Here is a 16833-nt window from a genome sequence, read left to right as displayed (position 1 = left end):
ATCAGATATTTATTATTATTATAAACCATAAACTATAACAGTTATGTAATATAAAAATACCATAAAAAAACATACATTTAGTCTACAATTTCAAATATTTCTGTTGAGTGGACATCTATTATTTTTATAGTATGAAAACTAGAAGTATTTTAAAAGTATTCAGAATACAATTTGTATAAAGTATTTGAATACATATTCGGAATACTACTTTTTGTAAGTATTCGAGTATTTATTCTAAATACTTTTGAAAGGTATTTTACCCATCTGGTAATAATACAGTTTTTCTAAACTTTTGAAAAATTTGTCTCTAAACGCACCAGGGTCGATGACATTTCATATGCGTTAAGTTGTGAAAGTTTTATGGAACAAGCACTACTACCACCACTACTACTGCCAAAACTAATAGACTCAGAGAAAAGTATTCATTTCCGAACATTAAGAACAACTTATAAATTGTATTTCTACACGAGTTGCGCATACATGATTGCAATAAATTTTATTTTCACGTATTCTCGACAAACGGAAAATAATTTCTAGTCGAAAAACAGTAGTATTATTATGAATATATAAAGAATAATTTAAAGCTACCAACTTAAATAGGTTTCAAGTTCAACGTATTTTGTTATTTTCGTGTACACTCATTTTACATTAAATTGTTAATTTTATATCGTTTGTCAGGAAACCTGGAAATCTTGCAAGGGAGCTAGTGGCTTGAGCCCTGATCATGGCATGCCTACACTGGACTATAAATGGCAGAGACATCATAGCCACAGCAGAAGTTTCAGCAGCAGTCACTTTGACGAGGTACAAAGAGTTCTTAGGTACATGCATATCTTCACTAACATTTTTCTCCCGGCGTAGGGTATTTAGTTAGAAATAAATGCTGATAAATTGTTTTTCCCCGCTATGTATGGATTACTAGTAGGCATGGTAATCACTAGAAAAATTCCGTGTTTTCAGAAATTTTACTCAATAGCTGAGTACTTGATGTCTTAATTAAAACTCAGCCCTTACCCGGTATTCGATGAAATATTGCAATTTATACTCGGCTAATACTCGGTACCCCATTTTTAATGAATTTTATACCAGAAACATGTCTAGTATACACACTGAAATGTAGACTATTACAAATTTAATTAGGAAATAGTTTAATTTTTTATTTTATCCGTAAGAAAAACTTAATTATCACAAATTAATATTCACAAATAAATTCCACCTAAAAAATTATCAACATCCGCCACTATACCATTTGAACGTCATTTTTCCCAGTCTCGGTGGCTTTGCATAATATGCACTATTTAATTCTAGATAAGAATAATACATTCCGCGCATAAACCGTCAATAACACTTATTATTTTTCCACACCTTGCTTCCGTATGTAAATGAAGCGCTACGACGGATGATTGTATAAGACTACTATGTAAACGATTTTTGACAAATTTATTAAATTTATGCCCTACTAATGGCTATAAACATTCTAAATCTGCGTTTAACTAACTTTTCAAGATAAATGGAGCGGAATCTCATTTTGATTTATTTCATACGGACTTCTTCGTTTAATGCATTTTATACCAGTGATGGCCAAACTGCGACTCATATCATAGACTCTGCGGCTTATATGACAATTGATATAATATCTTATTTACGATAATCGTATAAATATATATTATATATAATATATATTATTATTTATTGATATATTTGGCGGCTCGCAAATCTCTTCTCGCTGGCCACCACTGGTATATAAACGCATTTTATAAATTAAAAATTAATACTAAGCAACATTTTTGATCTATCGAAGTAACTATTGTAGCGGTCGAGTACTCATAGGGACTTAATTTCAGAATTACGGAACGCTGCGAAAACGTAACCTGTACTAATACTAATGTATTTTTTTTTTTTTTTAATGTCATAAATCGACGTTTTATTTTCTTGATCCATTGATCGTTTGATCGTTCGCAGGTGAATTCGATGAAGCGACTGATGACCACCAAGTCCTGGCAACCCACGATCGTCACAATCAACGAGTCCAGTGGTACGGCCACGTCGTCGACCGTGGACAAAGCGTTACGATTCCCGCGCAAAACGATTTTCAACAAACAAGACGTAATCGCAGAAAACGGCGAAGCTATGTTGGACAACAGCATCATGGTCGGCGAGCTGACCAACAACAACAGGACGACCACGACGTTGATGGCGCCGAATTGAACGTCTCCTGCTGGCTCCTGCGCGTTCAAACGTGGCCCGTCCGGGACGCCGCGAATGGAAAATCTCAGCAGAGACGTTACACGGGAACCCGGTCCCGGTGATAACCGACCACCGACTCGACGATTTGATTCCTTTGTTCGGTTACTAATTGCAAGGGAAATTTGCATTTCCTCTCACCGCCGCTGGCACAGAAAGTCCGCGATGCGTACCCTACAACTTTCTGTTCGTGGACCACGGGAAAAACACTGTAGAAAAATGTTGAAAGACATTGTATTCATTTCGAATTGATATTGTTTGCGTTATCAAATGAAGGGTGTTGTAGAAAAAAAAAACTCCTCGGTTATAATTTTTTCGTTATTTTCTGTCAGTGTTTCTCCCGTTTTTATAAAAAAAAAAAAAAAAATACAAAAATAAAACCATAAGCACGACTTTGTCGTATTTCCAAATGTCCCTACATTTTTCTTCTTGTTTTGCTGAATATGCATTGAGTAGCCCACCTGCTATTATATATAAGATATATATACATATTATTATATAACACACATATTATATTATTGTAAATAACAAATGTAAACTATTTTCGTTGCTTATTATTTGTTTTATATTTGACAGAAAAAAATTAATGGAATATATTTTATCACGATCACTTGTTAACCGCAGCAACCACTTCTATTTCAATTTTGGCACCCTAAAAAAAAAACGTACAAAAGATTAATTGCCAAGCTGGTAAAATCGTCACATAATTTAACTGCCGAATTGACAATTATCGTTTGGTAAATTTATTGACTTGGTACTAAAAAGGATAAAACGGAAAGCAGCCACAAGTAGTCTACGTATTAAAGTGACAACCCGCAGTGGACCGGGTAGGGAAGAGCCATACTCGTAATTTATCACATTAAATGTGTCTTAAAGTAATTATTATTTAATACTCACCAAAGGCAAATTGGCCACTTGAAACATTGCTCTAGCAGGATACGGTTGCACGAAAACTGTTAAAAGAGAAAATAAAGAGAGAAATTATTGTTTTAATCAGTACTTAAAGCTATCTGTTTTGAAATTCAAATGATTCTGCATAATTACATTGTTTGTAAATCTCGTTCACCGTCGGTCCGTCCTTTATATCAGCCAAAAGAACTGTGGTCTTAACGACTGAAAATAGTAAAAAGAAATACACTTACGAAAATTAGTCAAACTTGTTATCACCAAAATAAAAGGGTTTTTTTTCATTTGATTACGTAATTGTGAAGAAAACTGTAATCGACATAAATAAAATTCCTTTTATATAAGTATATGTATTAAATTATATTTTTTTTCGTATTTAAGATGAACATAATACATTTACCGAACAAAATATAATTATTTTTTTTCATCATTCGTCTTGTATAATTACCTACCTAATTATATGTTGACTTGTTTAAAAATAAAATACATATTGTTTAATTCGTTTTTTTTTTTTTTTATAATTTTTATTTTTCCTTTTTTATACCTATTTTTCTACTTGGTTATATGAAGTTTTTCAAAAGACAATATATTCAATATATTATGACATTTATTATTAATACACATTTTGCACTCTTACTATAATTTTTTCGACCAGCGTCAAGGGTAGGTAAATAATAAATATTTTATGCACAAAACGTAGTAACATTACCATTTTCATTTTAACATAATGTCCTAATCCTCGTATGAAAAACTGAATGTTAATTTTAAACAATAATTATAGTTTAACTGTTAAAAAAAAGTTAATAACTATATTTATTTTTACTAATATAAATTAATGATAAATGTTAAAATTCGTGTTGTTTTTTATTTTTTAATTATTTTTACTCTTTAAATGCAAATATTATGCGAATGGAAGTGTAATTAATTATTAAAATAGTTATAACACGTTTGCAACTGCTACCAAACATTTGGTAGCTAAAAATTATTTTTACATTTTTCAAACATTTTTATATGAATGAAGATATCAACAGGCAATGAATAATAGTTATTGGCAAAGCAGTCTTCCGACCGTGGACATTCGCCACAAGTCAGTATAATACGCCTACCCAGTAAAATATATCACATAAACTCATTTGTAACATAAATTTGTCATACATACATAAATTTAAATTATTTATACAATTTAAATTTTTTTAGTATAAATTGTAAATATTAAAAAAAATATTACATTTTATAAATACTTGCACTTTTATGCTCATATTGCACAGTAAATATGACCTAAAGCATGAAGTAATTGAAGACAAATTTCTAATAAGATATACAAATATACATTTCCCAAAAGGATCATTAATTGCATTTTCTCAGACGTTTATAAGAATAATCGGATTATTTTATTTTTTCCAATTACGCACATGGCTAAGGACTAAATTAATTAATATTAAATGTAAATTAAATATAAATGTTTGAGTAAAAAATTAATAAATTACTATTTATTTTGTTATTTTCGCACCAAATTTAAAAATAACAAATATAAATTAACTTTTTCATTTACTATGGACAAATTGTTATTAAATTATATAATTTGTGTTGATATCAGATACATGCTCACTTATAAATTTATAAATTATTATCTAATAAAAATTTTTTAGTAAATTAAAAAAAAATTATACGTTAAATTGGAAAGGTAAAACTGTCAACGTTTTTGAGAAAATCTTTAAATATACTTTACAAAATGAAATATACACATTTTTTTTAATAATTTGATAAAACATTTAGGTGTGTACATTATAAAAGATAATAATAAATAAAAAAAGTCTTTAGTCTAGCTAACTATCTAGAAAAATATAATTTATTTATGCCGTTTATTTTATTTTATTTATTTATTTATCTTTATCAATGCTGAACATTTCAATTTTTGGCTATACCTTGTATATTTTATAGCGAAAAGAGTAAAAAAAAAAAAAGCAAAGTAATATAGAGTGAAAATTCTTGATTTAACATGAAATCTTTTTTTCTTTTTAATAATTAATTTTACTAACAAATTTAAGGGTAAAACATTTATTTGAAAAATTATAAATCATACAGTAAAAAATATCCGCAATCGTATCTTTTACTAATAAAAATAATATTTTCATTACAAGCTGTGTTTTTTTATTTTTAATTTTTTTACGTTCTGATTTAAAAAAAAAAAATCGGTACACATGTGTGGTTAATTTGTGTTTTCATCGAAACTCTAAAAAATTCAATTGTACAATTGTTCGACATTCATCAAAATCACTCATAATAAATGTCTTAATAACGTGTTTCCTTATACATAACCGCCGGACAGTATGATAATGATGTCTGGTGCAAAAAACCTAAACAATCAGTTTGCCACGCGATATTATACGTATATCATTCAAAAACAATCGGTACACGTTTTCTAATCGATCACATATTTAATGGATTAACGGATTTACCGTTTTGACGTACAATTACAATTTATACGTTTAAAATGCGCGTATTACAATATTATAATGTCAACTCGTCGGGGAAGGCCACGAAAGCACAGAAAATTCAACTCTACGGAATATAAATAACAGAGCCGTATCGAGCCATTTTTTATCCTGAGGCATAACTGAAGCAATGCGCCCCCTAGATTATAGGATTGTCGCACTCACAGCTTTTAATATGTATAATACGATTTGGAAAAATCTGAAAAATTGTAATTAGGTTTCTAGCAAAACAAGAAATAACATTTCTTAAAATAAGTTAATTTTTAATATTTTTGCACCCCCTAGCTTCAGGCGCCCGAGGCAAGTGCCTCGCTCACATCACCCTAGTTACAGCTCTGATAAATAAAAACCGATGCCCGTCGTGTGATGGTGAATCATGCGAGCCCCTGGTCCCGTTAGAACCTCGTCAACTTCGATAGGGGGACGGACAGCGTAGTTAACGTGCTCGTCATTTTAAACGAAAACGCCTAGCTCGGTGGAAGATCAAGAGTTGATTACGTGTTAGAAAACTTTAAACCGATGCACGAGCTCAAAGGTCCATCCGGTCGTCTAGCAAAAAAAAAAAAAACACGATTAACGTTTGCCAGTCGGAGAACAACGGTGTGCAATAGCGCAGTCTTTAAATCAACGTTATTTTTTTCGTTCGCTTCGACGTGCTTCCGCACGAATCTCAATCCAACACGATAATACCACGAGAGACATAGGTTAGTGCTTCTCAACGTGGGAGGTTTTCCTACCCCCCGGCTGGTGTTTCACGAACGTGTTCAAAGTATCAAAAGCGTGCGGCAAGAATATGAACCGAACAAAAAAGTAGCATAAAATTGACGCAATTACCATTTACATTAACTATATTGCAATCAAACTATAATAGGTAGTTGCGATAAGGTTATACGTGAAAAGAAGATATTTTATAGAGTTTCATCACTTTATGATGTGTTTTTCGAAAACATTTGTTTTCATATTGTGGCACAAAGGTGTCATTATAAAAAATACTTTTTTTTCTTCCTAATTATATTTAAAAAAAAAAGGCTAGTGGTCCAATCTAAGTTTTTATTAGTAGGCCCATTCAAATTGAGGACCGATGGCGAGGAACAAAAAAACGATTTCGTTATATTCTCACAAAAGCCATTCAACATTAATCTTTTTTTTAATGAAATTATATCTTACATGTAATAGACATATTACTATAATACCGTTGTTGGGTTTAATTAATCGCATTGTATTTTTTATTGTATTAATTACCTAATGTATTATTTATGGCGACCGTTGAAACTCGAGAGTTTAAAATAATGATGAAAGAAAAAAAGTCGATAAAAGCAATTTGAGTGCGGTGTAGCACTTTTGAAAAGTGTTAATGAGACTTTGTCCGGACAATAGCACGCATCGGCATTATATGATTACGTTGATCGAAAACCCATTTGTTACGTATAACATTGTCTGGACCAACCTGAACGGAATGAAGATTGAGACGCTTCCAGGATACGTTGAATATTCTCCAAGGCTTTGGTGGTCTCTGGACCGGCACCGCCTTCGACCAGCTTACCGGTGTTGACGTCCAAGCCCAACGCGCCGGACAAGTAAACTGTATCGCCGTACTTGACTGCTTGACTGCGAACAGAATGCATATATTTTTTATATATTAATCGAGCAATCCAGCAATCACGTTATTATTTATTCCGCTATTCGTGCCGAATCGATTCGAATAGAACTTATCGTATTGTATTACAGTGCCGCAGTATCGCACCGTAAGTAGAAACGACAACACCGTGATCGGGCAAATAATAAAAACTGTGCACCGCAAAAAAAAATGATTCGATTAAACCCCGTTGGGGTTATGTTTGATATTGTTGTATGCTCACCCGGCCATCTGTATGAAGACAATATAGATAAGCACCACAAAACCGCGATTTTCTAGTATTTAAATATCGAAGTGAATTTTTGCCAAGTTGAACTATAATAATAAATGTACAGGTTTCAAAACGAAAACCGTACACGAAGTTCTTCAGACGGATAAATAAAAAGTTGTACACCCAACGCATATAAATCAGGTACGAGTTATTCGTTATCGTTTGTTGAACGATTTTACACTCGAGACGGATTTATTACAATACATGTATGTATAAGCTCAGCCGTACAAGCAGACCGAACGCGAACGAGTCGATAAGATTAGAGTTGAATAGTATAATAAGCATTTGTCATCGTTATAATATCGCTATGAATATACGAAATGATATAATCATGTACAAATCGAACCAAATCAAACCACCACGGCCATGAACGTACATTTCATCATCATGGAATTAGAAAAGAATTATTATCGTACGAGTGCATGGGCTAAGAAAAAATGGTAGCCGTACCTTTGAAAAATAATTGATTTGTTTCCATCTACAAAATGATTGTGCAGCGTCCATGCGCGACGTTTTTGAATAAAACATGAACGAACTGCCTCGTGTCAGAGCTCAGAGAAGTTTAACGGATCGATCATACCTCAGCGACAAATATTCATACATGTACACAGTATTATTTTATTCATACAAATAACCCTTTTGCACAGTGTTTGATCAAAACGTAGCTTTTCCAAGTTTGTAAAAAAGTTTTATTTTCTATTTTTTTCATCTTTCGTATAAAAGTTGATTTTAACACAAGACTGTATACCGTTAAAATATAATTGGTTAAGTTTTGTAGTGAAAAAAAAAATATTAAATGGATTCTTTTTTTCGGATTAATTCGACTAAAACGATAAAATCAAATCACTTGTGAATTTCGTATTAATCCAACCAGCGTAATACGCTGTATACAAGGCGATCGGTTTAAGTACACGATTTAATACACGATAAACGTTCATTGGATCCTATTAAATACTCGAACAGTTTTCTTTGTGTATTAGTAATAAACTGTTCGGTAAGTACTCAGTGATTATGTTTCCACCTCGTGCAATGGTTTTAAATAATATTCCCCATAATAGCAATAACGGTCTACGACGCGATGTTAAAACACAATAAATTGATTCACCGTCTGATTGGCCGATTCAAATATTCGATATTGTTCGGCTGCTAATTAAAAGATTATGGAACATTATGACGCGGTGTCCAAACACATTTGACCTACTGCGTCCGATAATTTATTCAACGGTAAAATTACTGTTTTCGTGAACAAGCGAGTCGACCATACACAGCGAGTCGGCACGTACACAGTGCAATAACAAATACGATCAAATGTATTTTAAAACCACATGCATGTATAATTTATTTACAAGTGAAGCTATACGATCAGCGGGAATAAGTTCTATCGTGAAATCGTCAAAAAAATAAAATCAATTGAAATTCGTTACACATCCACGTATTATATTTCCATTTAAACGCGTCGAACGGGTCGAACTAAATCGTGTGACGCTGTTTTCATACAAATCGATTCACACGATAGAGCATTGAATGGGAGGGAGGTATACATTTATCCAGCGTCCCTATCTCGGGATTTCGGGTTCGAAATACGAACAGTTTTTTTTTTTTTTTTGATACGTTTTGTTGAAATCAGAACGCCAATAATAATTATTTTAATGTATTTTCGATCGCAGTCCGAAGAAAAATCAAACTTAATCCAGACAAATGGTTCTTGTCGACCACAGCGGTGGTAACTATGTAATAACTAAATGTAATTATTAAACGTCCCGCGCGCCTTTAATTGAATACGAAATAAAAAAATAGATAAGTTATTTTTTTACGGTTAAAAATAAACTACAAACAATACGTCATAACATCGATGACACGCGTCATGGTAGCATTGGCTCGAAACGTAAGTCGGTTAAACCATTCAAAAACGTCAACCTATCAAAATATTGAGTAAGTCTAAGTATATAAGTCTATTCTATTATTAATTTTTTTTTTTTTTTACCGAACGAGAAATCTTCCGGCTTATTCGTTTTTAGTCAGTGCGTATCTACTAGGTAATCTTTGGCAATACGTATTTCTGATAAGTTGACATATTCGCTTTATTTGATTTATTCGTTTAGCATGAAAATATGGAAATAATATAATACTACTGTGTGTCTTATGTACCGCCTGTTTTGGCGGATTCATTTGGTGTCGATATTATCCTGTCACTGTACGAAGAGAACGTTACGTTGGTAAACCACAAGACATGTGCGATCACTTAAATCTCGAGGTGGCATAAACTCCGAAAAAGTACGAGCATGTGATTAAATGCGTATCTGAACATACCATACTTGATTAATATAGCAACGATTATTGAAAGCCAAGCGATAGTCGAAAAGTATAATATACGAGTACAATACGATGTCACACTTTGATTCAAATACTTTTCCAACGGGTGACGGATCGTAATATGTTATGTAATGAAGTTTTGAGAAATTCAATACGGTTACCTAGTAGATAATTATTGTATTATTTTTCGTTATCGAAAATATTTAACAAAATATTTTGAAATTATTTAATTAAGTAAATTTAAAAATACTCTATAGTCTATAATCGACCATCCGGATTATACTCGAATAACAACAAAATCAAGTGATTTATACTGATTAACTTTATAAATTATCGTTTAGTTATAATATAATACCTTATATTTGTGGTCTAGGTATGTGATTTACTCGCGCAGCGAGGTTTTAGGTTCACATACAAAACACAATCCCATTTGCAACAGTATCAAGGTTTGTACAAAAACTAGGTCATGCTTAGGACTATAATGTATATTTTCATGGGGCGAAGCTCCATCGCCCCAAAAAGTGTCATGCAGTGTCACTCGATTTGGTGAGTGGAGCCGATAGGCGTAACAAACGAAGTCCTAACATTTTGAAAATTAAAGTTCCGATTTTTCGAAAAAAAAAATCCAAACAATTTTCATTATGATAATAGATCAAAACCAGATACTGGTACCTAACCGATACCTTCGGCTTCGTGTTAATAATCATTAACTTTAGACTTTCAATATAATTTTATTTAGATTAGATATGATAAGATACAGTTTTTAGAGCAATAGAATATGTATCAAGCGGTAGTGAATTAACGGAAAAGATCCCGATTTTTAAACTATATTTTTCTTTTTTATTATACAAAGATCCTTATAGATACCAAGACTTAAGACAGACTTTCGAAATTTTTACTCCTTAGTCTGTCTTACATATAACGCGTAATAGATACGAAGAAATTGATCGACTTGACGGTTTTTGTAAGTAACGATGTATAATTTCAATACAAAATTAAATAAATACGAGTTTTCATTTTTATTTGGAATGCTGTGTGTGATATTTAGTTAAGTAATCGTCAAGTGATTGTATCATCTATAGATATTGTTATTTCATTATTTATTTCAAGAAAAAAAATTATTAAAATGTTCACTTAGATGGATTTTACATCATTAATTTTAATCTTATAACTCATGCCTTACGGAAACTATCCATTTAAATTTCGTATGAATCTGACCGAAGGTATGTATTTTAAACATTTAAGGCGTTGGTCAATAGCTGTACGTTTTATTGAATCAGATGCATTAATGAGTGCAGAAACCCGGTCACTTCCCATCGGATGGTGTCGACGAAAAATTCGGCTAGTAACCGAATTCCAATATTGTTATCATGTGTCGTAGAGATCGAAAGGCTTTATTTTTCTTAGCATTGATATCGATATCCACTATGGAAGAATTCAAAAGTTTTTTTTTTATATTCCCATGTGATAAGAAGATCAATCGAAGAATTAAATGGTTTGATCTTCTCACTAGCCGAATTGCAGACGAGTTTCAAAAATATTTTTGGATTTCTCGAGAAAAAAGTGTATATATTTAAATATTTTATAAGTATCCCTACATCAGCACAAGAAATACCATAAATCTACTTCAACAATTGTATAAAGTGTGCGACTGTTGAAAATAATGTTTTTACAGTATTTCATAAGTCGATAATTATATGAAGATTTTTTTTTTTTTTATATATATAATGAAGTATTTTTGTTTCTTTGTTATTCTAAACCATATATATATATCCCCATAGGGACCCCAAAGAACTTTTTTTTTACAATTAGTTACAAATGGATGATTGTACGATAAATTAAACTATAAACCAACACCGCAATATACATAGAATGGTCATATACCAATAATTCCTAATATTTGTTGTTCGTACAGGTCATTACAGATGTACCTCATAAGTAAAAAAACACAATTTATGTATTTTTAAATAGACATTGCAAGTACTACGATGCTTAAAAAAAATATATTTTTAAAGAACTGAATAATAAGAATATATAAGTAGATCCAAATGATAATGTCGATCACCTTAAAGTTGAAAATAGAGCGAAATACGACATTTTCGTCATAGGTTTCGTATAAAAACATATATTTATAATTAAAAATCTAAAATATCCAAAAATAAAATTCTATACATTTCTGGTAGCGAGACGAAATGTATCAATGCATACGTAAGTGAAAATACCAAACTAACTCATTAACATCTAAACCTTTATTCTTACAGGTTATGGTTTTTTTGGGAGGGAAAGCAATATGTAACAAGTATTAGGTGTTAGTGCCTAAAAATAAAAATAATTTATTACTACATTACTCTTAATAGGTCATTCAACGTTTTCTCAATAATCTTGAAATAATTATTCGAAGATGATTTTTATGACTTTAATTTCGATTACTGTTATTATGTTTATACATTATGATTTTATTGACGACTTAAGAAGCTAAGTGATTTTCGGTTGCAAACGACTTTCATAGTTTGCTGTTTACAGCTTTAGACCAAAAATCTTAAATAGGTATTAAAGTGGCAATTATAAAGGTGCGATAGATGGATCGCCCCCCCCCCTTTGGGATTTAGTTTTTTAAATTTAGTATATCGTTGGCCCAACAACACCTATCTACAAATCTATATTTTCGAACTCATGATTTTATAACAAATTATTTTTTCGTTTTATCCACGAATAATATATTATCATACTCTATGTCTCGGTCGCATACGGCCGATATAATCATAATTATAATAAGTATTATAAGATAAATTTTATAAGTCAATACATGTATATCTTTTCTTTAATACATTTATGTTATTGTTTTAATATTATTAATGTATCAACATTGCTATACATTTGATAAACTTGATAAAACTCTCTTATTAATATAACGAAAATGACGAGAAAAATAACGATATTGTAATAATATTATTAGTACGTTCAATATTGTACAACAGAATTATTATTTTAGTAGTAAAAGAATATTAATCTTTATTGCGTTAAATCGTGAACGCACGTTTATGATAAACGACAAATAAAGTTGTTGGTAATAGGCGATGTCCAATTTTGTTTTTCTGCATATTGCCTACTTCATAATTGGCATTATATATAATACCAAGGCAAAGCTCGTATTATGTATATTGCCGAGTGATTTTTGGCATTTTATATAATGCCTAGGCATTTTGCAAAATACCGGATATCCATATTGCCGGTAATACATATAAATAATATAATATAATATAAATATATAAAAATGCTATGATGTAGGGAAGGGTTGATTTTATTTTCACTCCCCCCCCCCTCTTTAAACATCATGTATAACCACTGCTGACGTATTACGAGAGCATTTTAATTGAATCACACCAACTTTAGGTGTTCATTTTAAGTTGTAAGCGTTATTATCTGAATCAAAGCATTTTATTAACAAGGCATTTATCATCTGATGAGTTAACTTTTGTATAGCTACAGTACACGTTAATTACTTTAATTCGTATCACAACATTATACTACTTAATTCAATATACTGTTAGACCTTGTTATTGAAAGGTCATTCTGGTCGTAGCTTATCTGCATCTGTTAAAGTGTATTTGGTATTCTTACGTAGATTTACGGTATAATGTTATGATATATTTATCTTTCTCGTTTCGAAGGTTTCCCAGATCTCACTGTAGAAATCGTAAATTAAGAATAATCGCAGTGTACTTATAGTATACTATATACTTTATGTATACCTAAATAATGATTTTAATTTGACACAAAATAACGATACCGATTGCATTATTTTACTGCTGTTAAATCTAATAATTAATAGAGTTTTATATTAGCAATCGACTCGTTATGAAAAAAAATAAAAATTATATTTTAATTATTTTTATATTTTTAAAATTATATGCAACCTTAATACCGATTTTATAATATTATCGTATTTTCTTTTTAATAGTTTACTATATAAGCTTTAAAAAAATATTTGGTGAGAACACAACATGTTTAAACATTTTGATTAATTTAAACAATTACTAGATCTTTTATAACTATATTCTATAACCTTTCGAATAACACTATTCTAATAATAAGTATTAATTAGCTATTACTTGGGCGTACACTAAGATGAATAATGATCAAGTAATAGACATAACATATCGTATAAGTATTCGATAAAACTTCTTTGACAAAAGTAAAAATATTCACGAAAATCGTAACAACTCATTATTATTAGTACGCACATCTGAAATTTATTACTTGTATATTGTTTAAGCAACCAATTGATGTATACACGTAAGTATAGATAAGTATTAAAAGTATTAAAACTTGCCCGAAATAACAAAATTACGATTAAAATATTATTTCTAAAGAGAAGACATAAAATGTTTAATAATTTTAAAAATTAAATACAATTTCAATAAATCACTATATTTTTATGCAATCACATTATTTTCATTCATTTAGCATTGAATAAGTTATAACTGCACTGCACAAACAAGTACTTTTCTTTAAGTAATCTCAGATATATTTTATGTCATTCTCATTTAACGACATTTGTTACACAAAGTTATAATTAAATTATTAAACTTTTATCACGTAACAGCTAAAATATACCATAAGAGTTATAATCCATTTGTGTTCTTTCAATCATACACCGATTAATACGACCTGTTATGATTTAAAATAAAATATTTTTTTTTTTTTATGAATTTAATTTTTACCCCTTAAATAATAAAACTATTCTGACACGGAATGAATATAATATTTCAAATAAATCATTTTTCCGTCCAAGCGTGCACATGTATGTTCACCATTTCAATTTGAAACCTGACAGAACCATAAAAAGTAAAACTCAACGTATAACTGTCGGTAGCCACCAAGTTTTTGCAGATTTTATATATTGTAATAATTTTAAAAATACTTATATCCTCATGCGTAACAAGTGCAGTAGGATTCGAGATTCGTATCAGGATCAAACTTATCAAACCACCGTCCGTCTGCCAAGAAAACCAATATTGTATTCACAAACGAATACTTGACTACGATTTATTATTATTATTATTATTATAATTTTATCCGTCCCTCACTGCGCATGCAGCAAATTAAACGAACCGCCGCACGTATAATAATAATGTATAATAAAACTGAGTTCACCATCCGCGTTTTGGTTTTATAACCGCTAGACAACAACAGACAACTCACGAGTCAGTTGAGTATCGAGGACCGGAAACAATTTTCGAAATTATTAACCGGGTAAAACAGTGACGTGGGAATGTCAGGTGCGTTCGATCTTATAATGGCGTATATCAGATGAAAACGTATTTTTCAAACGAATAGTTCGAACACAACACCGTCGGGACGTTTGTATCTTGTAACCTAAATGCTCACATAATTGGGCTTTGAAACCATGTAGTTTGAATACAGAATAATTTTTTAATAATAATATCTACGCGATCAACTCGTCGTTTTTCTTCGAAGTTGATAAGCCGAAAATGTATTGATAAAACGATAACGCAAGTCGCATTAAATTATTGAAACTCGGTGGCAGCGGTAGTGAATATCAACGGCTGACTTTCATGGTTTGAAAAAATTCAGATCAATCGCATTGTTTTTGCCGATGAAAGGCCAAACGACTTGTTCAAATCGCATGCCCGGAAACAGAATAATAATACTCGTTATGGAAACAATAATACGTCGTGTTTTAGCGGTGCATACAGCTCATGATTATAATGGCCGTGTACAAGAACTTAACATTCAGTTTTCAGAAATGTTTTCTATTCGACCGGAACAATAATGTCTTCAGCACAACTGTTGGATCTCGCAGCATAGGTATAAATTTCATATTTAGTGTTTATCCAATTTTATTTTATTCGTCTCTAAGGAGTACATATATTATTTCCTACTCTTAAAGCATAAACATGTACGTACGAAACACGTGTTAAGATACAGTCCCTGGGGATTCCACGCGAGTTGTTTCAGCAAGGCTCGGTAATGTACGAAAAATAAAAAATAAATGATAAAAACAAAAACGTTGTGAACGTGGGCGGCCAACATAAAACCTAACCCAGAAAACCTTTACGGGCCCCCAACGCTCTCCGACCCGATCCGCTACTAACAACGAACGGGAACGCGTTTAATACGACTCGTGTACTTGTGACGAGCATCCGAATCGCGTGTATTGGCCGAGTGTTTCGACTCGACAATTCGGTCGGTCCTTTATCGAATTAGTCGATTAACAAAACGCGCGATTATCAATCATCAGAGATGGAACTAGGAATTTTTACGCCCCGGGGAAAATGTTAAAATTACGCCCTATCATAGACCAATAATCAAAGACTCTTCTCGAGAATTTTTTTTCTAATAATTAATATACAATCATACTTATTGAGTTTTAACCTAATAACAATATTTAACTAAAATAAAAATATCAAATTAGTTGTTAATAATTGCAAAAATTACACCCTCTAAAATCTTACACCCGGGGATGAATCCCCATCTTCCACCCCATAGTTCCGCTCCTGTCAATCGTTTCTTCGACCCGTGTTCGTATGACTTGGCTCGAACGAATGCATTTTTACCTGTAAGCACCGACGGGCGCGGGGGCCGCTGCCGTGTAAACGTGCGACACGTCGTTGTTGCTCATGCTGCGGCTGGCGAACCGGTAACGTTCTAGGGCTGCGGCGGCGGTTGCGTGCGACGGGCACCGGGACGAAATGACGACTGCCGCAATTCTTCTACCGGTGACGAACATCACGCGGCGATAACACGACCGCGTTCTGCATCATCGGTTATCGCTCGGTACCGTCAACCGGTGCTCCGTTAGATAGGGCCGACCGAAACGTTCGAATCGGCACCCAACGAATACGTTCGCAGGTGGTGGTGACGTGGTCATGAAACGATGCGCGCGAATCTATCCGGTCGCGTCGGCCACTCGCGCCATGATCGTGTGTTTCACCGTTGTAATT

The 16833-nt window shown here is 32.0% G+C and overlaps 2 protein-coding genes across 6 annotated transcripts in view; one reads left to right on the top strand and one right to left on the bottom strand.

Annotated features, from left to right (window-relative positions):
- Positions 1–2765, top strand: part of LOC112682965 (pyrokinin-1 receptor-like) — an 88506-nt gene extending 85741 nt beyond the window's left edge. The window contains exons 7-8 of one of the 4 annotated variants that reach the window (XM_025553762.1): positions 679–804; positions 1963–2765. In XM_025553762.1, the coding sequence (XP_025409547.1) occupies positions 679–804; positions 1963–2208 (372 nt within the window). In that variant the 3' untranslated portion in view covers positions 2209–2765. Of the gene's footprint in view, positions 1–678; positions 822–1962 lie in introns of all 4 variants that reach the window. The other 3 variants (XM_025553761.1, XM_025553764.1, XM_025553763.1) reach the window with 3 other exon arrangements.
- Positions 2766–2778: 13 nt separating this feature from the next.
- Positions 2779–16699, bottom strand: LOC112682966 (2-iminobutanoate/2-iminopropanoate deaminase). 2 transcript variants are annotated; one of them, XM_025553765.1, is made up of 5 exons: positions 16447–16699; positions 7093–7253; positions 3289–3357; positions 3142–3197; positions 2779–2896 (listed from the first exon to the last, which is right to left on the bottom strand). In XM_025553765.1, exons 1-5 carry the CDS (start codon positions 16617–16619, stop codon positions 2852–2854), a joined length of 504 nt encoding a protein of 167 aa, XP_025409550.1. In that variant the 5' UTR covers positions 16620–16699; the 3' UTR covers positions 2779–2851. The 2 variants fall into 2 exon arrangements, with proteins under 2 accessions (XP_025409550.1, XP_025409551.1); XM_025553766.1 differs by lacking the exon at positions 16447–16699 and adding an exon at positions 7505–7616.
- Between the last annotated feature and the right edge of the window lie 134 nt (positions 16700–16833).

The sequence above is a fragment of the Sipha flava genome, unplaced genomic scaffold (assembly GCF_003268045.1).
Source record: "Sipha flava isolate LNK unplaced genomic scaffold, YSA_version1 217_pilon_pilon, whole genome shotgun sequence".
Classification (NCBI taxonomy): Eukaryota; Metazoa; Arthropoda; class Insecta; order Hemiptera; family Aphididae; genus Sipha; species Sipha flava.
The sequence above is the reverse complement of the archived record's forward strand: the minus strand, read 5'-3'. Positions and strand labels throughout refer to the sequence as shown.

Coding starts and splice junctions, on each gene's coding strand:
- LOC112682966 (XM_025553765.1), bottom strand. CDS start 16,619: ATGTTCGTCACCGGTAGAAGAATTGCGGCAGTCGTCATTTCGTCCCGG. Junction 3,358..7,092: donor TCAATCTTCATTCCGTTCAG/GTTGGTCCAGAC, acceptor TACTATTTTCAG/TCGTTAAGACCACAGTTCTT. Junction 2,897..3,141: donor AAGTGGCCAATTTGCCTTTG/GTGAGTATTAAA, acceptor TTTTTTTTTTAG/GGTGCCAAAATTGAAATAGA.